This window comes from Acomys russatus, chromosome 24 (assembly GCF_903995435.1).
Source record: "Acomys russatus chromosome 24, mAcoRus1.1, whole genome shotgun sequence".
NCBI classification, from domain to species: domain Eukaryota; kingdom Metazoa; phylum Chordata; class Mammalia; order Rodentia; family Muridae; genus Acomys; species Acomys russatus.
In genome coordinates, this window is record NC_067160.1 from 58,501,194 (window position 1) to 58,523,877 (window position 22,684).

Below are 22,684 nucleotides of genomic sequence, written 5' to 3' on the forward strand. Positions count from 1 at the left end.
CCTCAGCAGCACAACTCTCTGAGCCTAGGGAATGCAGGCACTTGGGCCAGCTTCTCAAGGGTGCGTCGACTCCACTATCTATTAACGTGGCAGGGTTATCCTGGGAAAGGTCAGAATGCCCATTGATAACAGAATACGAAGGATGTGGCTTTGCAGTTTGTGTCAGAGAACCTTTGGTTAAAATGCTTAGCGCCTCTGTCCTTGATTTTTTGCCCTTCCCCCCGCATCACTCTGGGTTCTTGACTGATCCTCATGGCACAGAGGAGGGGCCAGCATCTTGGGCGACAAGGCACTTGATGTTGACTTCAAAAGTATTCTGTCGGAGCTGTGCCCAGTGCCATATGTCTTTATTTCCAGCTTCTGGGAAGGGCAAGGCAAGAGAATTGCTTGGGCACGGGCAGTATAGAGAGACCCTGGCTCAAACAGTGAAAAGAAAAATGACAGGTTGGTCTGAAACGAGAGCAAAGACTTGCTTACTCAAGTCCCCAGGTGTGGGTTACAGGAGCAGCATAGGATGGGGACTTTGGTGGTGGTGATGGTCCGTTCAGGGCCTGGGGACGGGACACCTTGGCACAGCTTCCCATAAGGACATTCGCACTTTTTTACCACAACCTGAGGCTCTTATAACGCTACATATGAAACCTTCAGATCAAGGCTGTTCCTGCTCCCTGGTGGTAAGGGACAGGTATTGAGTTAGGGATTGCTGGGCAGTGGTGGCGCAAGCGTTTGATCCCAGTACTCAGGAGGTGGAGACAGGTAGAAGGCCAGCCTGGTCTACAGAGTGAATTCCAGGACAACCGTGGCTGTACAGAGAAACCTTGTCTTGAAAAAAACAAAAACAAGACACAGCAAAACAAGAGGTAGAGGCGAAGGTCAGCTGCACAGCTGCGGCACTGTTGGGCTCAGTATCTGCTCCAGAGTGTGAATTCCCAGCTGGCGTATCTGTGAACACAGCTGGGATGTAGGCCACTCTAGAGAGGGACATTGCCTCTCTATTGTGACCACAGAGGATCCCAAGGGGTGCTTCATGACAATCCTTCTCTGCCCAGGATGGAGGCCTCTTGTCTGGAGCTGGCACTGGAAGGCGAGCGCTTGTGTAAGGCGGGGGACTTCAAGGCTGGTGTGGCCTTCTTTGAGGCTGCTGTGCAGGTGGGCACGGAGGACCTGAAGACCCTGAGTGCCATCTATAGCCAGCTGGGCAATGCCTACTTCTACCTGAAGGAGTATGCCCGGGCCCTGCAGTTCCACAAACATGACCTACTGCTGGCACGGTAAGTCCTGGTGGGTTGTGATGGCGTTGGTCTGGTGCCCTGCCCTTGGGGAGGTATCTCAGAACCCGGAGAGCCCAGCAGGAGGTCCTGGCCTGGGAGGTGGGGATCTGTGGACCCCTTAGAGGTTAAGATATGTGTGTGTGTGTCTATATGCGCAAATATCTGTGTGCCTGGGCCTGCATGTGTGTACATGTGTGAACACGTGTCTGTCCACATGTTCTGTCTGGCCTGCTGTGTCTCTTTCTTCCTGAGACTGTGTCTCTACCACTTAGAGATGTTTCTTTTCTGTGGTCTTGGGTTCCAGCTCACTCTTGCCATCTTCTCTGTAAGGTGGTCTTACCCCCCAGGAGCCCCTGCTCTTTCTGTGAACTTTAACCCCTTGAAGGTTTATGGTCTCCCTCCTGCCCATACCCGTCTCAAATTTCCCAGCGTTCCTGAGTTTCCATCCTGGTGTCTCCAGTCTTGTCTAGCCTCTGACTCTGTGTTCCTACTGTGTCCTATGGGGCCTTTCCTTTGCTCCGCATTCAACCTGGCTCCATCTTGAGGCCTCAGAGCCACCTTGCCTTCCTAGATGGGGTAGACTCCTCCCAGCACTGCCCATGCTGGTAACCACACCCACCGGAGAACCTCTCCCCATCCTGTCCTCAGCGCTCAGTCCAGATCTGGTGCCAGTGGGTCACTCTACACGGGTGGTCCTTCTCCTCTGAGCTTTCTGAGGCCCTTGCTCAGCTCAGGGCCCAGCCTGACTGGCTCCTCACTGCTTCCTGCCCTCCAGGACCATTGGTGACCGCATGGGCGAGGCAAAGGCCAGCGGGAACCTAGGCAATACACTCAAGGTCCTAGGCCGCTTCGATGAGGCAATCGTCTGCTGCCAGCGACACTTGGACATTGCCCAGGAGCAAGGGGACAAGGTGAGTGGTTGGACCCCTTGGATCCTCTGCCCCTCCCGTGTCTGCCGGGGCTCTTACCCTCAAACATTAGCAGACAGAGCATTGGGCATGGCCATCTCTACCACCCACTTGGCAGAGATAGAAGGGATAGAGGGTGGAACTGGGTTTGCCCTTCCTCAGAGACCCAGCAGGCCAGGGGCCGAGAACACATCCTGCAAGTGCACCTTGGGGTGAGTTCCCTGGGGGACTGTAGAGCATGCCCCCTTACCTCACTGCTGCCCACAGGTTGGGGAGGCGAGAGCACTTTACAACATTGGAAACGTGTACCACGCCAAGGGTAAGCAGCTGTCCTGGAATGCTGCACAGGACCCTGGGTACCTGCCACCTGATGTCCGTGAGACCCTGCACAGGGCCTCTGAGTTCTATGAGTGAGTGAGTTGGGTGGGCTGGCACCATGGGGTGAGGACTGAGGGGGCTGGAGCTTGTCTGAATGCCCTTGCATTCCTTAAACACTTCTTGAGCCAATGTGTGCCGCTTGAGGGACTGGGCAGATCCCCAGACACAAAGCACCCTCACACATACCCGGCCCTACTGCCTTACAGCCACCCCTCCCCTCCCACACATGTATCAGGCGGGTGGGTTTTGACCAGACTTCCAGCCCTGAGGTTCAGATGTCATCTGACCCAAAGAACCCATTCTAAGCCACCCCGGATCCACCACACAGTCCTGGGAGAGCCACTCAGTACCTTCCAGCCCCAGGAGGAGGCAGTGCAGCCACTGGTGCTGGAAAGAACACGGCTCAGAAAGACTTGGCCCCCTAGGAGGAACCTGTCCCTGGTGAAGGAACTAGGCGACCGAGCGGCCCAGGGCAGGGCCTATGGCAACCTGGGTAATACTCACTACCTGCTGGGAAACTTCACCGAGGCCACAACCTTTCACAAAGAGGTAAGCTGGGCCCGGGTGTGCTGGGTCAGGGATGTTAGAACAGGAAGGCTTAGGGTCACCCCTCCCAGTCCTCAGTAGCAGGGCAGCAGAAGTGCCCCACTGCTCCCCCAGATCCTATTGTATTTGACCCAATGGTTCCTGTCTGCTCCCCTGGACGTTCAGCCATCAAGCCAGCACCTTGGGCGGGGAGGCATCCCCGACTGTTCTAGGGTACCAGGGCTATGCCATGGTCTCAGGGCTTGGGTCTGTCTGCAGCGTCTGGCCATCGCCAAGGAGTTTGGAGACAAGGCAGCTGAGAGGAGGGCTTACAGCAATTTGGGCAATGCCCACATCTTCCTGGGGCGCTTTGATGTGGCTGCTGAACATTACAAGTAAGCAGGGAAGACAGCCCTGGGGTGCACTGGCCACTAGGCTGCAGAGTTGCCCATCCCAGAGGGCAGCCCTGGGGTGCACTGCCGCTAGGCTGCAGAGATGCCCATCCCAGAGGGCAGCCCTGGGGTGCACTGGCCGCTAGGCTGCAGAGATGCCCATCCCAGAGGGCAGCCCTGGGGTGCACTGCCGCTAGGCTGCAGAGATGCCCATCCCAGAGGGCAGCCCTGGGGTGCACTGGCCGCTAGGCTGCAGAGATGCCCATCCCAGAGGGCAGCCCTGGGGTGCACTGCCGCTAGGCTGCAGAGATGCCCATCCCAGAGGGCAGCCCTGGGGTGCACTGCCGCTAGGTTGCAGAGATGCCCATCCCAGAGGGCAGCCCTGGGGTGCCCTGAACACTAGGCTGCAGAGATGCCCATCCCAGAGGGCAGCCCTGAGGTGCACTGAACGCTAGCTGCAGAGATGCCCCCTCCCCTGTTGCATTCCCAGCAGCCAGGTGGGCCGATGCATGAAGCTCATGGGTGTCCTGGACCTGGTCCACACTCCTTAGCTGCCTCCTGGGTAGAGGGGTGGCCACTAGATGGAGCAGAGACTTCAGGACCAGGCCTAGTGTGGGGCCCACATGCTCACCTCACAGTTCTGAGTGGTGGACACTCAGTCTCTGGATGCCCTGGAGAGTATCATCAGCTCAGAGTGGTTAGCAGACTACCAGCTTCTTAACCAGTGGGAACCTGTGCGCCCTCATGCATCTGGTGTTGTGGCCACCCTCCCCCCCCCACCCCAACCAGGCCCTGACTGCTTTTCCATGCTGCACAGGAAGACGCTGCAGCTCTCTCGGCAGCTCCGGGACCAGGCAGTGGAAGCACAGGCTTGCTACAGCCTGGGCAACACCTACACTCTGCTGCAGGACTACGAGCGAGCTGCCGAGTACCACCTGCGGCATCTGGCCATCGCCCAGGAGCTGGCTGATAGGTGTGTTGTGGGAACAGGGCCCGGGCCGCGACTGGCTTACAGTGACAGCCTGGGTATGAGTACCTGCTCTGCTGCTGCCCACAGCACGCTTCAAGAGCTGTCCTGTCCTCAGGACTCCTGTGGGAGGGGCACGAAATGGAAGTGTCCAGGAACTAGGCAGAGGTAGTGGCTATACAGCAATGGGAACAGCTAAATGGCCCTGAGGGCATGGCTCTGTTTGGACCTGGGCGAGGGAGCATGGAGCAAGCTGACCACTAGGGGGCGAGCCAGGCCTTGAGTAACAGTACCAAAGTGCTGGGGCCTAAGGGCCCTATGGAGGTTCCAGTTGGCCTCAGGGTAAACTGGTAACATACTCAAGTTAATTCAAAAGCGTAGCTGGTTGGCACTTCTCCCTAAAGGAAGTGGATCAGCTAGCACTGTGGCCAGGGCCAGTGGGCCTCTTTGGCTGAGGAGACACTGGGCTGTTTGTACCTTGTATACCAGGCTTGGGAGAGGGTCAGGGACTTGGGGTGGCAGGCCGTCCTGGGAGGCAAGTATGATTGTCTAACATTTCACAGGGTGGGAGAGGGCCGGGCGTGCTGGAGCCTGGGGAATGCCTATGTGTCTATGGGGAGCCCTGCACAGGCCTTGACCTTTGCCAAGAAGCACCTGCAGATCTCCCAGGAGGTGAGCCGGGCCCCCTCCCCTAGGCCTCTGCTGGTGCCTCAGCAGCCCACCGTCTCCTGCTCGGGCTGTTGCCGCTGGCGTCTCTGAACATTGGGTCCCTATAAGTACAGTTTCCACATCGTCTGTGTACAAGGGTCTGTGGGTCTGTGGGGAAGCGAGGACCGGGGTTCCACACTCAGAATGCTGGTGTCCCTGTGTGCATTCCATCCTCCAACCCCGGTAGAACTGGGCCATGTTGGGTTACGGGGATGCTGGGAATAACTTCCTGGAGGTGGACCAAGGAGACCCATGTTCTATTGCCCAGGGATACTTCCTAGGGGCCCCTTTCTAGGAAACCGAGTCTTCCCTCCTCTTTGTTCAGTCCCCTGCTACCACGGGCAGTGCGGGGACATCCCAGAGAAACCTGGCCTCCCTAACTAAGGATGGACCTCAAGCTTTTACAGCATGAAAAAGGGCTTCACAGCCGGTGGTGGTGGTGGTGGTGGTGGTGCACGCCTTTAATCCCAGCCCTTGGGAGGCAGAGGCAGGTGGTTTGCTGTGAGTTCGAGGCCAGCCTGGTCTACAAAGTGAGTCCAGGACAGCCAAGGCTACACAGAGAAACCCTGTCTCGGAAAGAAAAAAAAAAAAAAAAAAGGCTTCACTGGCACCCAGGTTCAGGTGGGAGGACAGGGTGGTCTAGAGCAGAACAGACCCTGTCTGAAGATTGCTCCAGAGGTGACTACCCCCACACCCCCATGGGTATAGGCAGGAGTCTCTGAAGACTTCTGAGCTTCATGGCTCTCAAGGTTCCTCATGCTGGGCTTATAACCCACCTGTGAAGGCTCAGGTGGTGCCTGAGAGACGACAGGCCCCTACAGTTGAGACAGGCATAACCCAAGACCAGGCCAAGCTGACCACTCACAGGAGGCTTCTCAAGACCCTGAGCACTTGCGGGGTGGACTAGAGGCTGTCTGGAACATCCAGGAACAGACCCTCGGAGTCAGCGTCTGGCAGTGAAGGAGACTGGCTATCTCAGGAATCCAAGGGTCTGAGGTCAGCTCAAGCTGTCCAGCAGGCCAAAGATGGTGTGCGGGAGCCCTGTCACCAACACTTGCGCCTCACCCGCCCATCTACCCACCTCTGCTTCCTTCAGATTGGTGACCGAAATGGAGAGCTCACGGCCCGCATGAATATTGCTCAGCTGCAGCTGGCCCTGGGCCGGCTGACCAGCCCAGCAGCGGCAGAGAAGCCAGATCTGGCTGGCTATGAGGCACAAGGTGAGTTCTGGTTCTGAGGGCTGCGACTGTGAGGTCCGGTCGGGGCAGCTTCTGAGCAAGGATATGGCAAGAGAGGAACTCGGGAAAAGACAGGGTTAGGTCAACAGGACTCACAGGGCACGGGGCAGGTCTCTCAGAAAGGGGCCACTAACAGCTTAGTAAGAGAAGAGGCGGTACCCCATCTGGGTACTTTTTCTCCCCACCCTTGTTCTGGGCCCAGGAGACCCAGGCCCACTGGGCCCACTGCCCAGGGGAGCTCACAGGAGTAGAGAGACAGGTAGACACAGACCTGCATCGCTCACAGTATGTGGGGAGAGACAGGGTGTCCAGAGGTTCTGGGGCACAGATGGACCCCACAGAGACAAATCAAGGATCAGGGGTATTTTAGTCACTGCTCTTGCCGTGAAGAGACACCATGACCAAGGCAACTCTAATGCTGGGGGTGGGGGTGGGGGGCGAGGTGGGGAGCATTTAATTAGGAGCTCACTTACCATTTCATTGGCTTAGTCCATTATCGTCATGGTGGGGAGTGTGGGGACAGGCCAGCAGGCATGGTGCTGAGGGAGCTCCTGAGAGCACACATCTCATTCAAAGGTTGCAGGCAGGGAGAGAAATACAGAGAGAAAAAAAAGGGGGGGGGGGCTTTAGAAACCTCAGAGCCCACTCCCAGTGACACACCTCTGACAAGGCCACACCTCTTAATCCTTCCTAAACAGTTCCACTATCTGGGGACCAAGGATACAAACATGAGTCTTTGAGGGCCATTCTTGTTTAAGCCACAACAAGGGGCAACTGAAAGGGTGGGGCCGGATGGAAAGCAGCCAGGAATACCAGTGGCAGAGGGATGGTAGCCAGGTCCGCACTGTCCCTGAGAAGGCAAGGACCTGTGGTCTCCTAGAGCCCCTCTCTCCCAAGATCCCGGTGGCACCACAGGACTGATGGCAAGAAGACAGGAAATGGCTCCTTCCTAAGCAGCCTAGCACCAGAGTGTCCGCCGGTCATCTTCCGTAGGAGGGGCTGCTGGGAGGCTGGAGGGAGCCGCTCTGTGCCTGCGTGGAGTACTAATCAGGCAAAGCCACTTGAGTGACCTCATTTGGACCAACTACGAAGTCGATGACGATTGTCCCATGTAGGTCAGATGCATAGTAGATGAAAGGACAGAATGTTCCCCACAAAGCAAATACATTAACACGTACAAAGGAGGGGCTGGGTGGATGCGGGGCGCAGTGCTGAGTCAGCCTTAGGGCAGAGGCAAGCCTCAGCAGGGAACCTGCTGCCCCCTGCTTTTTTGAGATTGCCAGGAACGGAGCCCCACCGAGCTCCTCATGGGCACCCACTGACTCCAGCCTCGCAGGACAGCCAGAAGGGTTTCTTGCTACCATGAGAGACCCTGGTGCCCCAAAGCCTGGGATTTCTCAGTGTGCCCTGGCTTGGAAATAAGGCTCGGGGACCCTCCGCCACTCCATGTGGCAAGAAATGTAGTGGCTAATGGGTGGGCTGGGATTGCAGTGTGAGGCCCTGGCTGGTGTTTTCCCAGGGTAGAAAGCTTTGTACAGCCCACAGCCCATGTATCCTGAGCAGGACTGGCTGGCTTCTGGAAAGATGCCCACAGAGGCAGCCAGCTCCTCATCCTGACTCTTCCTCCAAGCTAATGGAAAAGGGGGCCAAGTCACAAGTGAATGGCCAGGGACAAGGCAGCTCTATCCTCCCCACATTGGCTCCTCTGCTCTGTCCTGCATGCCAGACCCTTCCCAGCTGGGGCCCCCGGAAGCCTCCTCCCCCTAGAGCTCCTTGCAGCCAACGGTTGTGCCCTGGACACTGGAGAAGAGTCTGTCCTCCAAGGAGGACGTCAGGGAGAGGGCTCTGGTACCCTCAGGTCCTGGGATGCAGCTGCTGAAGGCAGGCCGGCACTGTGAGAGTCTGTGTGGTCCTGAGGGAGACCCCTACTCAGGTGAGCCAGGAGGGGCAGGATCAGGAAGCCAGGAGAGAGCTGTGCTCAGCTGGGGCACTTGAGAAGGGCCAACTCTGCCTCCCGTGAACTGTCCAGCACCTAGGCAGGCGCATACCGAGAGTCCGCCCAAGTGGTTCGGGTGCAGGGCATAGGTGGGCACCCCAAAGGGCACAGACCCAGAAGGGTTACAGTTGGCTGGCCTCCTGGGCCTAGGGACTTCATTCTGCCTGGCCTGAAGGGAAGTCACAGCCAAGGGGTGTGGCCTTCAGTTGTTGGGCTCAGTCTGGTCTGGTATTTACATGTGGGTGTGGTGGGCCATAGGGCGGGCTGTAGGACAAGGCACTCATTGATGGCTTGAAGGAGTGGAAACTATTTGAGGGAGCAATAGTGGGCTTTGCGCAGTGAGTGCGCTGTGTTTTGTGCTGAGTAGTGTGTGATTTGAGCATGGTGGACGTTGTAAGTGTGATGGCCAGTGGGCTTGAGGCAGGACAAGGGCTCAGTTTTTTTTTTTTTTTTTTTTTTTTTTTTCACCTCCTGACTTAATTGGTATATACAAGGGACTTTTGTGCAGGAAGATAGATCCCTGGTTCCCTGAGGCCTTCCCTTCCCTTGGTGGCGCCTTCTCAGCCACAAGACAGCAGCTCCAGACTGTGACCTAGTCGGTGGGGGTACTACCCTGCCAGCTGCTGCTTCTGCCCAGTTGTGTAGCTCTCCGAGGCTCTTACAGCACACTTGGCAGAATGCAACGGTATAGGGAACATGTAGGCAGAATTTCTGTGTAGCCTTCTGATGCACGTGCAAGGGAGAAAAGAAGCTAGCTCTGGTTATCCCTGCCGAACTTGATGGGCCTGGGAGACACACACACACACACACACACACACACCATCATCATCATCATCATCTCTGAGGTCTTATGGGAAATTTCCTCGAGGCCTTTCTCCACTTCTGAATCAGGGGTGTGCTTGGTGTGGTGTCTGAGGAGCAGTATAGGCTATGGGCTTGAGCTCTGGCTCTCTCTACTGTGGTCCCCTGGTCTCAGTGTCCCATCTGGGAGACAGGCCCACTAGTAATGCTGAGAATGACAGTGGGCAAATGGCCTGAGTGCTGGCTGAGCCTGCTTTACAGACATGTCTGTAGCTGTTGGCCATGGGGGAGGACCTTATGGACTTGCAGACCCAGGTGAGGGGAAGCAGATCTAGTCAGGGGCTCACGGTATTTCTGGCATTGAGGAGGCATTAAATGGACAGGTGAGGAAATAACACAGGTACCCATGGAGGAAAAGGGCCAGTTTCTCCATCCTTTGGAGGTAAAACTACTGATAGGAGCCATCGTGGACTGGGGGTGGGGTGCTTCCCATTGGAGAGAGGGTGGGGACAAAGAGCTCTCATGAGTTTGGCCCTCCCTCCCATACAGAGGTCAGGAGCCTTCAGAAGACAGCGCTGCCCGTCCACCTTGGATGGGTAGGCATAATGGAGAAGTTTCTAGACCTTGAACTGTAAGTGGGAGGGACAGGAAGCTGAAGGAAGGGTCAAGGTCTTGAGGTCTCAGTGGACAGGGCTCAGCCAAGGAGAAATGGCCATTTGCACTGTCCTGACCTGACCTCTTTGACTCAAGACAGAGGATTCACTTAGCTGGGCCCAGCGGCCTCCCGCCTTGTCTGTGCCCTGAGCCAGCTTCTTGGCCTCTGCCGCATCTTGGGTCCACCGGGACAGCATCACAGTGGTGGGCTCATCCTGGTGGCTCTGTTAGTACATACGGGGGACCCAGGAGCCGTCTCCATGCCCTGCGTGTCCTCATTATTTCTCTCCTAATCTGGGCGTGGAGTGGGCATCAGTGGCCTACAGCTCATGGCTGCATCTGGGCCTGAATGCGCAGGGGCTGATGGTGGCTGTGGGGAGCTTAGGATGAGGGCAGGAGAGACGGCAGGAGAGCCCTCCTGGATGCTCAGAGCCACACCTGTGTGTGCTGGGACTGGCTTGTGGCCTCCCAGTCGGGCCCCTCCATAGTTCCTGAATGCAGCCCTCACATCCTTCTGGGTGGCTTTTTCCTGCTGGAACGTTCTCCTTGTGAACGACTCAAGAGCAAGACACAAGGCTTTCTCCCTCAAAAGCCCCAGCTTGGCCAGGGGATGGAGTCCCATCCTCCTCCTGATGGCCTCTGGTGGCTCGCTGGGCATCTGAAGTTCTGTCCTATTTTCACTGACGGCTGCTGTAGAGCATCAGGCTAAAGGCCTGTGGGACATGCTAGAGGCTGGGGCTTGCCTTGCACTGATCCTCATTCCTGTACTTCCTGTCCATCATTCTGTTTTTGAGAATATGGCCCAGGCTGGCCTCACACTCACTATATAGCCCAGGATGGCCTTGAATTTGCTGCTCTCATGAGTGCAGTGCTGGCCACTTTGTCCCATGATACAACAGCGGATAGGTCACAGAGTACTGGCCAGTGCCCTATACCTATCCACCCAGGAGGTGAGCCTTGTAGTGCAATGCCAGCATCGAGCCTGCGTTTGCCAGGGCCAGGCTGGCGCTCCTCACTGCACCTCCTTGCCTCACGGGCCCTGCCCTGACTAGGAATCCACATTATGATGTACTCCTGAGCAGTTGCTGTCCAGCGCCTGTCTGGAGCCTGGAGGGCTGATGAGGGGGTGGAAATAGTGGCAGGTGTGCTGGGCTGTTAGCTGAGGTCCTGCTCTGACAGGTCAGCAGTTCCTTGGAGAACTAGTGCATCAGGGAAAGGAAAGAGGCTGGGTCTCCAAATTGCCAGGTACACTCTACCCTCCCCTCCTGTCACCTCTCCTCACAAGCCACAAGGTCCTCAGGGGCTGGGACCAGCACTGGCTCTCCCCCAGGTTCCCCCTTGTAGTGTCTTTTCACATCTTGGTTCCATCCTAGATTGTCCATTTGTGTGGCTTGGCTGACCTGGTTCTGCTATGTATACAGACTGCCCTGTTGACTCTCCCAGGCCCTGGGCCCTGCAGGTGGTCAAAGCAGCTGCCCAAGCCATGTTCATGTCACCAGTCTCCTGCCCTGGGCCCTGCAGGTGGTCAAAGCAGCTGCCTAAGCCATGCTCACATCCCCAGTCTCCTGCCCATCACTGCCTGTGCTGGGAAAGGGTCTGGGGGCCATGGTGGGATTGCTCCCCAACCCACCTAGAAATAGAGGTCAAGGACCCCTGGGGCTGGTGGCAGCACTGAGCAGTCTGGGAACAGGCAGTTGCTCCTTCCCGCCCAACTGTGTTTGTGGACTTGGGGGCTAGCAATATGTCTCGTCTGGGAGCTCAGGCTTTTAGTTGAAATCATCCGACAGACCAGGCTGGCCCGAAGTTGTTCAGTGTCCAGAGTCCCATGCAGCAGGACTGACCTCGGCCATGTCATTGCTACTCCAGCTAAGATGGTCCACAGTGAGCCCTGGGCACCTAGATGTTCTTCCCTGACCCATCCTTGTGTGGGTTTAGGAGGTAGGATTGGGGAGATCAGGTGTGGCTACATGGGGGGAGAGATACAGAGTACACTGGCTGCTTTCCAGGGAGAAGAAACAGTGGGAAGGCTGGGGCTTGGCTTGGCAGAGAATCCTATTAGGACCTGGCAGGGAGTAGGGCAACATGACACCAAAGCTGCACCTTTCTTGGAATTAGATGTGTCCGTAGTAAGTCCCGTGTGGCTTGTTAGGTGACTCAGTGGCCACTCAGATAGACACTATTTTCCCTTCACAAGACGGGATGTGTATGAACTCTGGCCCTGGAGAGCAGTGCTGCTGTGTCATTGGTCTCCCAGGTCCCTTGGCCTCAGAGCTTAGGGTCAGCACTGGGCTGACTGGCTGTGATCTCTTCCAGGCGCCAGACCCAAAAGGACACAGAGGCTGAGTGCTGAGACCTGGGACCTGCTGCGACTCCCTCTGGACCGGGTAAGCTAGGGGTTGGGGCTGGTGGCCTAGGGACCGAGGAACAGATGGCAGTAGAGACGCAGTCAGCATGTGGACTCAGGGTTAATGAGCCCAGTGCGCAGTGTTTGCAGAGCTATCAGCAACCTCTTTGGGCCCTGTCCCCCATGGAGATAAATGTCCCTCCCTCAGGAGCCCATTTGTCACCATTCCCCCTCAAGGTGCTCTGACTCTACCCCCTGGGTGGCATGTCCAGGGTTCCTGTTGGCTCCCTGCCACTGGACTCTGTCTGAAGGGAGAACAGCTGTTAGTTGTTGGAGAAGCTGGCCGGCTTTGGCAAACTCCAAATCTGGGGGGACTAGTGTGGGTACTACACAGCCCTAGGCAGGAGCCCGGCCTCTCTGATCTTTTAGTTGTAAATAGCCTTTGGGGCATAGCATGAGTTCAAGGTCAAGGATTCCTGTGGTCACCTGTGGTACCTAGTACGAGAAGGCTGACACTTAAGGAGGGTGGCACCACTCAAATGGCTGCTGTCTCATCCTGTTTTGTGCCCTCTCTTCCTTCCTTCGGAGACTGCATGCCTACTGTGCACATACATGAAGTTGGGGCAGCTGGACCAACTGCTGAGAGGGGACCGAGGTTGGTTTTAAGTTGTCCTGGCCCACGGCCAACCTGCCTTTCTGCCTCCAGGAGCAGAGTGGAGACACGCACCACACAGGGGACTGGAGGGGGCCAGGCAGGGACTCGCTCCCCCTCCCCATGAGGAGCAGGAAGTATCAGGAAGGTCTCGATGCCACTGAGGAGAGGAGGACGTGGGAGAGCGGCCACTCTCCATTGGACAGTGCTGACGTAAGGGTGCAGGTGCCTCGTATGGTAGGTGCCTGCCAAGGTGAGGGGGCAGTTGTGAACCTGAGCACTGAGCCCTTCCGTCTCTCTCTGCCTGTCCAGCCTGGCAGCTGGGGTGGTTAGTGGAGGATGTGCTGAGGCTGAGCGGGTTACTCAGTGAGGCAGAGCTGTAAGCTGCCAGGCCTTCCACCTGGCCTCATGCATCTAGGTAGTCTGTGGCACACAGAGCTCATAACTGTCACCTGGGTGCGGGGGTGGTGGTGGTGGGGTTGTTCATAGGCACTCCAGGTCAGCCTTCCTGGAGGCTCTGTCTCTTTCTGGGGCCTCAGTTTCCACCTTTGTCAGCAGTCTTCAGGTGACTTCTATCTGTGTCCCAGGCCCCTTTGGCTTACTGGTACCCTTGAGACCTGGCTGCACAAGCTAAGGGAGCTGGACTGCGCAGCCTACTCCAGGTTTGCATCCCACACCTCAGCAGTTGTTTTAGAGACTCCAGAGGGTCTGAGTACTGGCCCAAACTCAGGGTACCCAGGCAGAAATACCAGTCTGGGAGCCCTCTGCCTCAAGCCTAAGAAGTGGTATGACCAGCCACCTCTCAGAGTGGCAGACCTGAGCTGAGGAAAGCAAGGGATGGCTGGAGATGGATGGGAACGCCCCAAGCTTGACCACAGAGCAGGTTCCCAGGGAAAGGCCTCAGTACTGGGGCAGGACAGTGTGAGAAGAGACCCATCTTCTATCCCTGGGCTTGGGGAGGACATGCAGGGTGGCCTGGGGAGGACATGCAGGGTGGCCTGGGCACAACTATAGACCCAGTATGGAAAGGATAGCGGGGAGTTAGCATCCGCCCGTGTTTTGACAGGGACCCACGTGACAGGGACCCACGGCACACCCGGGATGCTCAGACCTCCTGGGGGACTGACTCTCTGCTTTCCTGGCAGCACACTAAAATGTGTTATCTGGTAGCTCAATGGCCAGTGGGCGGAGGGTGGGGCCTGCCAGAGATCCAGAGACAGACAGTGTATTTAGGCTCCTGAGTCTCTGTGAAGGGAGGCCACTCAGGGCCTGACGCTCTAGGAAGTAGCAGAAGACACACCCACCCCACTACAGGCTCAGGTGGCCTGTGCTGCATGGAAGCCTTGGTTATTCTTAGTGTCTAGAGCCCACCCTTCCTGCCAGGGCGGCTGCCTCCAGCTCCGCTCCAGCCCACTTTATACCTCTCACAGGGAGGCTTTGGGGAGCTAGGAAAGGAACACACAGTCTCTTATCCCTGGGCTCAGAGGAAGGCTGTGGGAGAGCCAAGGGGCCACCCTGCCAATGTCAAGGGCCGCCCAGGCCAGAACAGGAGTCCCGTCTGTGGTGGCCTCAGGAGGCAAAGCTGAGGGAAGAGACTGCCTCTTCCAGAGGCCTAGCTTTAGCGTTGGAAGGAAGCCCAGGGGCCCAGGGGTTGGGTGGGAAAAGGCTTTCAGATAAGCTGTCCACCCCCACAGCCTTTAGCATGCCCACCCACAACCTCAAGGGGGTGTGCTCTGTAGAGCTGGAGGAGGCCAGCTCAGTGTTTACGGTGTGTGTGTGTGTGTGTGTGTGTGTGTGTGTGTGTGTGTGTGTGTGTGTGTGTGTGTGTGTGTGTGTGTTCGCGCTCGTGAGCTGCAGCAGCGAGGGCGGGTACCAGGAGAGGCCAGCCTTCTCTCTGGCTCCTATTTAAGCATCAGGCAAATACCGTGGGTCCCAGCAACGGCAGCGAGGAGACACTTGGTACTTCGGGCAGGTGGTAGCAGCTGTGCCTGGCACCTTGGCATCCTGCCTGGGCTGCACGTGGCCTGGCAGTCATACAGCTCCTGATTGCTGCGGCTGGAGGGAGCCTGTGATTCTGCGTGAGTGTGGGGCATTGGGCATGCAGGGACTTCAGTTAGCCAGGGTAGGGGTGGGCCGGTGTGCACTCCTAGGAGCTGGGCTTACGCTAAAGTACAGGAGATTGCCGTCAGACTCAAAAGGAACTCAGACATTTGGGAAAGAGTCAGGACTTGAGGCAAAGGAGAGATTTAGGTGGTGGGGAGGGGACAGGGAGGCCTGTCACAGTCTTCAGAGGACCCACAGGGGGGGTCTGTGGTCGCAGACCTGGCCTCATGTTCCTTAGGGGTATGAGAGGGATGAGCAGGGCAGTGCGCATAGGAAGTCCAAGTCCCAAGTCTTCAGCCTGGATATGATTCCACTGTATCTTGACAACTCAGGAGTGATGGAGAGAGGGGTCTCAGACCCTCAGGAGCTTCCGTCAAGCAAGGAAGTCTAGAGCTGTGTGTGTGTGTGTGTGTGTGTGTGTGTGTGTGTGTGTGTGTGTGTCTGTATGTATCTGTGTCTGCATGTACATATATGTCTGTATCTGTCTGCATGTGTGTCTGGGTATGTGTGTGTATGTATTTTTGTATGTATGTATATATGTGTGTCTGCATATATCTCTGTGTGTATCTGTGTCTGTGTGTCTGCATGTATCTGTATATATCTGTGTCTGTGTGTCTGCATGTATCTCTGTGTGTGTTGGGGTGCTAAGCAGACCCTTCAGCTTGGACCCTGAAGGCAGGCAGCTTCCTCTGAGCAGGTGTCCAGTCCTCTGGAGACACCTGTGCAGCTCCCACTGGCCTTGGGGAGTGCAGTCTACCCCCTGCTGAGCCTGCAGGCTCCCCTCAGTCCAAGTGCTCCTTGTCCTGGGGCTGGGCTGTCTGCAGCCTTCTCTGCTGGCTCCAACAGTGAGGTTGCAGACCTGGGGACCAGGCCTGGTAGGGCCTCTCTCTCCTCTGCCATGTGACTGCCCTGTCTGTAGCCCCATGACTGGGCTCTCATTGTGTTTGGAATCTTGAGCTCAGTCCTACATTGGGCTTGTCCGCCAGGTCTGCTTGTATCTGGATCCCAGTTGTGTTCTGACCTCTGTGTGACCTCTCTGTGCACAGGGACATCCCAGGCATGGGGAATCTTCCTGTATACAGGAGGCCACAGCTTCGCAGAGCCAGGCTTTCTCAGGCATTACTTTTCTGCTCTTTGTGTGGACTTTGGTGGGCTGGGGGCAGGTTCCAGCTTCTCACAGCAACTGGTTCTAGACCCCATCCCACCCATTTCCAGTCCTGGACCCCAGGCCAGGCTTCTGAGGCCCAACCACATGGTAGGCCAAAGCCTTGCCCTTCCCGCTAAGGATGGGTAAACTGAGTCTGGAATAGCACAGCTTGCTCTAGTCACCTGGTGCTCAGGGTTCATAGACCCAAACTCTGCCTTGGAAGTAGCCTCCCCACCCCATGACTTGTCTGGGCTTAGGACAGTCATCATTGACCTAGTGCTTAGACTACACCCGCGCTTACCTAACCACACATTAAAGAATGGATCCTGCCATCCAGTCAGCCCAGGGAGCCAGAGCCCAGTACAGACTCCACAAAGTTTTTTCTCTTCAGGAAGGAACTCTCAGCAGTAGGCAGCTGTATACCTATCCTCATCCCCTGTGGAGGTCCAGTCCTTGGCCTTCAGTCACCCGCCTCAGCCAGCTCACAGAGGACATACCACAGCACACAGACACACACACACACACACACACACACACACACCGCAGCATGCGCACACGCACACACACACAGAGACAGACACATACATACACAGACACACACACACACACACACACACACACACACACACCGCAGCGTGCACACGCGCACACACACACAGAGACAGACACATACATACACAGACACACACACACACACACACACACAGAGACAGACACACATACACACACACACACACTGCTGTAGCACAGACACACACACACATACACACTGCTGCTGCAGCAGCTGTCTTCTGAGCTTGACGCTGGTCTAGGACCTTTTCATTGTGTGGCCTAAAGCCAGAAAGAGGCAAGAAGACCTTCAGACCCCACCTGGGTCTCCATGCCCTTGGTGATGTACCCTATGGCTCCTTCCATCATTGCTGCCAGTTGACGGCTGAGGTCATATATCTAGTGACAGGATCAGAGCCGGGCACAAATGGAGCTCTGCATGACTGAAAGGGCCCTCTGGGATGGAGTTCAGGAGGCTTCCTGAGGATGGTGGCTTCTGACGCGGGTAGGGGTGGCCCCGGCCAAGGTAGCAGCGAGGCAGGGAAGTGACTGGCTGGGGCTGGCAGCCACAGAAGTGGAGGCAGGAGGCAGCAGGGTTGGGGGCACTGTGTCAGGGTGGGAGCACCTGGGAGGGTCTTAGAAATGTGTGTGGTCAGGGTGGGCAGTCCTGCCAGTAGCTCTGGGAGGCTGAGGCACCGAGCACTGAATCGAGGTTCCCTTCCAACCCAGGGTATTCCCAGGGCCCCGTCTTCTGACGAGGAGTGCTTCTTTGACCTGCTGAGTAAGTTCCAGAGCAGTCGTATGGATGACCAGCGCTGTCCCCTGGAAGAAGGCCAGGCAGGGGCTGCTGAGGCCACAGCTGCCACCACCCTGGACGAGAGGGCAGGTGAGTCCAGAGCTCGGGTGGGCCCACCAGCCAGACCCAGCACTAATCCTAGGAGCCCCACAAACAGGAAAGGCCAGCTGCAAAGTGCTCCCCCCCACCCCCCCGCCGCCATCACCCAGAGCTACCTCCACACTTGTCCCCGGAGCTGTACCCTGGGAAGTATGTAATTACCCCGCCCAGAAGAACAGGCAGTGTCTATGCATCCCAGCCTTTGAGCGTGTGGGAGGCCAAAGCTTTCTCCTGTCAGCTCCTCAAGTCCTGGGAGGCAGGGGTGGGGGCAGGGCAGGGGTAAGGTGAGTGGGAGGCAGGGCAGGGGCAAGGTGTTCGGAGCAGGCATAGGAGACTCCCTGGGACCATATTCCCTTGGGGTACCAGTGGCCCCTCTCCAGGCCTCACCTTTTGCCCCTTGCAGCTCAGCCCTCCGTGACAGCTTCACCACAGACTGAGGAGTTCTTTGACCTCATCGCCAGCTCCCAGAGCCGCCGGCTAGACGACCAGAGGGCTAGCGTGGGCAGCCTGCCTGGGCTACGCATCACCCTCAACAATGTGGGGCACCTCCGAGGCGATGGGGACCCCCAGGAGCCAGGGGATGAGTTTTTCAACATGCTTATCAAGTACCAGGTGGGTGTGCGCTCAGGAGAGAATGGGGCCTCATCCAAGCTGCAGAAGCAGCCAGCGGGCCCACAGCATGCTCTGGCCTCACGTGAAGGTTACCTAAGGGAGGCATAGCAATAAGCTGATGGGTGAGGGTGGCACAGCCAGAGTCAGGGACCATCCACAGATGCTCAGGCCTGAAGCCCTCCTCTGCTAAGGGGCCAAAGACCTTCTGAGATGGCACATTTTGATGCCGGAGTTCAGCCCGGGCTTGCCAGGACCCCAAATCCAGGGATGCCCACTCCAGCTTCCACATCTGGGCAGAGGAAGCTGAGGGGGTCAAGTGTTGGGAGGAAGGGAGGGAGATCTGGGATGTTAGCAGCTGGCTGGAAGGACTGGGGCAGGTATGGCTCTGAAAAACATCACACAGCATGGGCCAACAGGTAAAATGGAGAACCTAGGCGTGGGAAGAGAGAACCAGGGCAGGGCTACCCATGGCTGGGTCTCACTCTGTGGGATGGGGTGAAGCTGGGATGCTGTGAGCTGTGCCATCAACTCGAGGCCCTGCAGCATGGAGGGTGGGTGGTAGGTTCACACAGCTGGAACTTGTACATGGCGGGGCTTAGTTAGACACAGGAATGACCAGGGTCAGAGTCCCACCTCTGCATTAGGCTAAGTTTCCAGATCAATGTTCGTTCTCACAGAGGAGACAGGACCACAGCAGCGTCCAGACAGCCTCCTCTAAGCCAGCCCCTCCTGAGAAGCCTTGCCCACTCACATACCTGGGCCATCAGCTGCACCGGCTCCAGTCCCTTCTGCTCCAAGCCCTGACGAGAAGCCAGCGTCCTTCAGGCCCCTCATCCTCCACGTCACAACAGGCAGAGCCTGTGGTGTCAGCTGGTTGATCCAGAGGAGATCTTTGGTGGGGTGGCGGTTTGGGATGGTGATGGTGGTGGCTTCCAAGTAACGAGCTCTGAGCTGTGGCCCCCAGGCCCTCCAAGGGCAATCCAGGACTGCGCCAGGTTCCAGGGTAGTTTTAGGGGTACAGTATCTGGATCATCAGGTCCCGTGAGTTGGGCCTAGGGCTGCCCAGTAGCTGCTGGCTTATTTTACGCCCACAGCATGTATCATCTAGCCTTTTCTGTTTGGCTGGCCAGCCACAGGTCTGGGGAGAATCTTCAAGAGATGTTGCACAACCCCAGAACCAGGGAGGCAAGAGGTGGCTGAAACGGGTTCTGCGTGGATCACACCAAGCCAGAGTTTGCTGCCCTCGGATTTTTTTTATTTTCTCAAGACAGGGTTTCTCTGTGTAGCTTTGACTGTCCTGGACTCACTTTGTAGACCAGGTTGGTCTCGAACTCAGAGATCCACCAGCCTCTGCCTCCCGAGTGCTTGGATTAAAGGTGTGCGCCACCACCACCCGGCTTGCTCTCAGATTTTCAATAAACCCATCACCCACCCAGTGCCAGGATAGGCCCCTCCAGAGACCCTAGAAATACAAGCCCACCAATCTACACTGTGTGTCTGCCCAGTCCTCCAGGATTGATGACCAGCGCTGCCCACCCCCGGATGTGCTGCCCCGAGGCCCCACCATGCCTGACGAGGATTTCTTCAGTCTTATCCAGAGGGTTCAGGCTAAGCGGATGGATGAGCAGCGTGTGGACCTCGCTGGGAGCCCAGAGCAAGAGGCCAGCGGGCTGTCCGATCCCCGGCAGCAGTGTCCACCAGGTGCCAGCTAAGGCCACACCCCTACGGCCAGGCATGCCCTATCCTGGACTCTGGGACCTCACAGCTGTCCACAATGGCCATGATCCCTCAATAAGCCAAATCCTCCCAAGGCCATGATGAAGAGCCAGCTCAGCCCCCAGCCCCTTCCCACTGAGCCAGATAGTGGGCACATAGCCCTCAAGGACCACCCCACCCCACCCCAGGGTGGTGGGTTCAGGCTAGAGCTGCCATATGGGGAAGGGCATGCTTCTGTCCCCATATGGTCCACAGCTTCCTGCAAGCCTGGCCTGCCCTGCTCCAGGCCGGGCCTTCAGCATGTTGGCCCCAAGCCCCGGTGCTGTCCAGATTCTACAAGCCCTGCCCTGCCAAATGTGAAACTGCCAACTTCCCCAAGCTCCCCAGAGGGGCCGCAAAGACTATTCTGGAGCGGGGTGGTGGGTAAAGGGGGCTACAGTGGCAAGGCATGTTCTGTCCCCCAGCTGGTCCTGGGATGGCCACACAGGAGATATACTCTGATCTGTCTCACTTCCCCAGGGCAGGCCCTATCCTGGCCTGTCTGAACCCAACCCTGCTATGGGAGATTGGCAACTGCAAAGTCCAGATACCCTTGACCTGGTAGTCGCTAGCCTTGCACTTGGCCTTTGAGGAAGGATGGATCTTGTCTCTGGCAAAGGGACAAGGCAAGCCTCCAAGCCCAAAACACAGGCAGGGTCTTGTCCTAGGAGTGCTGGCTGGTGGGCGTTCATGAGGGATCTCTGCTCAACACCATCTCCAGTCCCCTCAGCGGACATCCACCCCATTTTAGTAGGGAGATGGTATCTTGGCTTCCTCCCCAAGGAAGGGTCCAGCTGCAGTATCTGAGTTGGACACAGGGCAATGCAGTTGGGATGGGGACTCAAGTAGGAGTCCTGGGGCATCTGTGAGACAGACCCTTGGGGACCATGGTCCCAGCTCTTGCCTGCAGATCCTACAGGTAGCCCTATTGGAGGGCTCTGTACAACCTACTAACACGGAGCCTCTTACCCTGCAGCCTGGGAGGGGGCAGAGCAAGGGAAACTGAAGGGCTGGGCCTGGGGACCCGACTGAGGCAACAGCACCCCGCGGGCAGAAGCAGATAACAGAGCACAGGGTCTCGGGCGGGACGTGGTGGCCGCCCGCATACTTGAATGTACATGTGTATTTATTGCTCACACGTGTTTGCCATGTTGTTCACGGGTTCTTTCCAACCCGAGAAGTACGTTTGTTTTTGTTTTACCCAGAAATAAAAGTCTGCCAAGTGAGTGTGGCTTCTGTTGGAATTTGTGTCAGTCGGCCTTCTTGGACATAGTATTGGCTTGCCCAGTGCAGTGTCCTCCAGTGTCCAAGCCACCTGAGATCATGAGAGATGTGTCCTTGATGCGTGTAGCAATGGAGTGGCTGGGTCAGGGCCTCTACCTGCTGTATTCTCGGCTGTCTCCATAATCCTGGTTTTCCAGAGTCAGGTATCAGAAGCCAGGATGTCACAGTGCATTGGTGAACACTATGGGGACCGGCCCTTCTGAGAGCCTCACCCTAAGTGGATTGCACCCAGCCACAGGGCTTCCTTTTTCCTGGCAGTTCATGTTGTCATTATAAGCATCAGGAGTTTGGAGAGGGCCTGGCTTGTCTTCAGTATTCATGTGGTGAGCAGCACCATGGCGCTCATGTCCTGATTAGGCCTTTGGGGAAGAGGCCTGACCTGGCCCAAAGGAGGCAGAATATAGGCTAAAATAGGTTAAGGAAGTCTCTAAAGTCCAGAGCACAGCCATGGTCTTCCAGACAGGCTGGGAGCACTGCAGAAGGCAGCTGCCTTGGGAAGGCAATGGAGAGGCAGCCGTGCCACCCGCAGGAGTCATGCTAAACGCACTGGTCTGCCAAGAGGTACCGGATGCTAGGGTAGGGCTTTCCTAGAGTCTCCACAGCGTGGGGGGGGGGGGGGGGGGGGAGGAGAGGAGTAGACAGTTTCACTAGTAGTCAGAACTCCAGGCTGCTGGGGACCTGGCCACAGGACTGGAAACTGTGGCCCAGGTTGAATCTGCACAACAGGGTGGTGTGTGGACTCTGCAGTAATGGGAGGTGAGGCCCCATGTGGGGAGCAGCGACATGTAGAAGGCACACATAAGAGGTGAGTCCAAACCGTGGGCTCTGCCATCCAGAGGACCTGCCATCAGGTCTAGCCATCTCCAGGCCTCCTCAAACTCTGATCCAGACACTTGACCACGAGACGGCCTGGCCAGGCTCCACTAGCTTCCTGCACTGGAAGGCCCCCAAGCAACACAGTCAGCCCCCTCTGACCTCTGTGTCCTCCACAGGGAGCAGGCTGGAGTAGGAGGCTGGCTCTGTCTCTAGGACTATGACAGTTCGCACAAATGGCACAGGAGGCTCTGGGTGGGGATAATAGCAGGGTGTTTGCCGAGGGAAGGACAGGGGGTAATCGAGTGGAGGCCCAGGCTGCAAGTGCACCCGGCCTCCCACGGCCCAGAGCGAACTGCTAATCACTAGCTGGGTCCCTGGAGACAGGGAGGCATTGTGTCACTGTCATACTGTACTCAGCTGCCTTCTCCACCCTCCTGCCCCAGGTTTTTCCCTGCCAGATGGGGTAGTGATTAATGCTGGAGGTCACAAGGCCCAGAAACTCCTGCAAAAAGCCCAACCTGCTCTCGCGTCTCCTTGCTTTCCTAAGCACGAGAACATCCTGAAGGCATGTCAAACAAAGTTAGGAGATGAACCACACGCCAACGTAAGCACAACGTGGCCCTCATCACTCCACACATCTTCTCTTAGCCCTCACCACAGGAAGAACTGGGGGGCGAGGGTGGGGTCAG

At 57.0% G+C, this 22,684-nt stretch overlaps 1 protein-coding gene across 5 annotated transcripts; it reads left to right on the plus strand.

Annotated features, from left to right (window-relative positions):
• Positions 1-1,050: 1,050 nt before the first annotated feature.
• Gpsm1 (G protein signaling modulator 1) lies at positions 1,051-20,922 on the plus strand. Of its 5 annotated transcripts, none has more exons than XM_051166404.1 (13): positions 1,051-1,271; positions 2,047-2,182; positions 2,447-2,589; positions 2,983-3,106; positions 3,362-3,477; positions 4,292-4,447; positions 5,005-5,113; positions 6,246-6,369; positions 12,152-12,222; positions 12,889-13,071; positions 17,363-17,519; positions 17,932-18,140; positions 19,646-20,922. In XM_051166404.1, the coding sequence occupies exons 1-13, from the start codon at positions 1,051-1,053 to the stop codon at positions 19,850-19,852; spliced, it is 1,956 nt and encodes a 651-aa protein (XP_051022361.1). In that variant the 3' UTR covers positions 19,853-20,922. The 5 variants fall into 5 exon arrangements, with proteins under 5 accessions (XP_051022361.1, XP_051022362.1, XP_051022365.1 ...); XM_051166405.1 differs by lacking the exon at positions 19,646-20,922 and adding an exon at positions 18,818-19,299; XM_051166408.1 differs by lacking the exon at positions 1,051-1,271 and having other exon boundaries at positions 2,124-2,182; positions 2,447-2,593.
• The last annotated feature ends 1,762 nt before the right edge of the window (positions 20,923-22,684 follow it).

Coding starts and splice junctions, on each gene's coding strand:
- Gpsm1 (XM_051166404.1), top strand. CDS start 1,051: ATGGAGGCCTCTTGTCTGGAGCTGGCACTGGAAGGCGAGCGCTTGTGT. Junction 5,114..6,245: donor ACCTGCAGATCTCCCAGGAG/GTGAGCCGGGCC, acceptor TGCTTCCTTCAG/ATTGGTGACCGAAATGGAGA. Junction 18,141..19,645: donor ACATGCTTATCAAGTACCAG/GTGGGTGTGCGC, acceptor GTGTCTGCCCAG/TCCTCCAGGATTGATGACCA.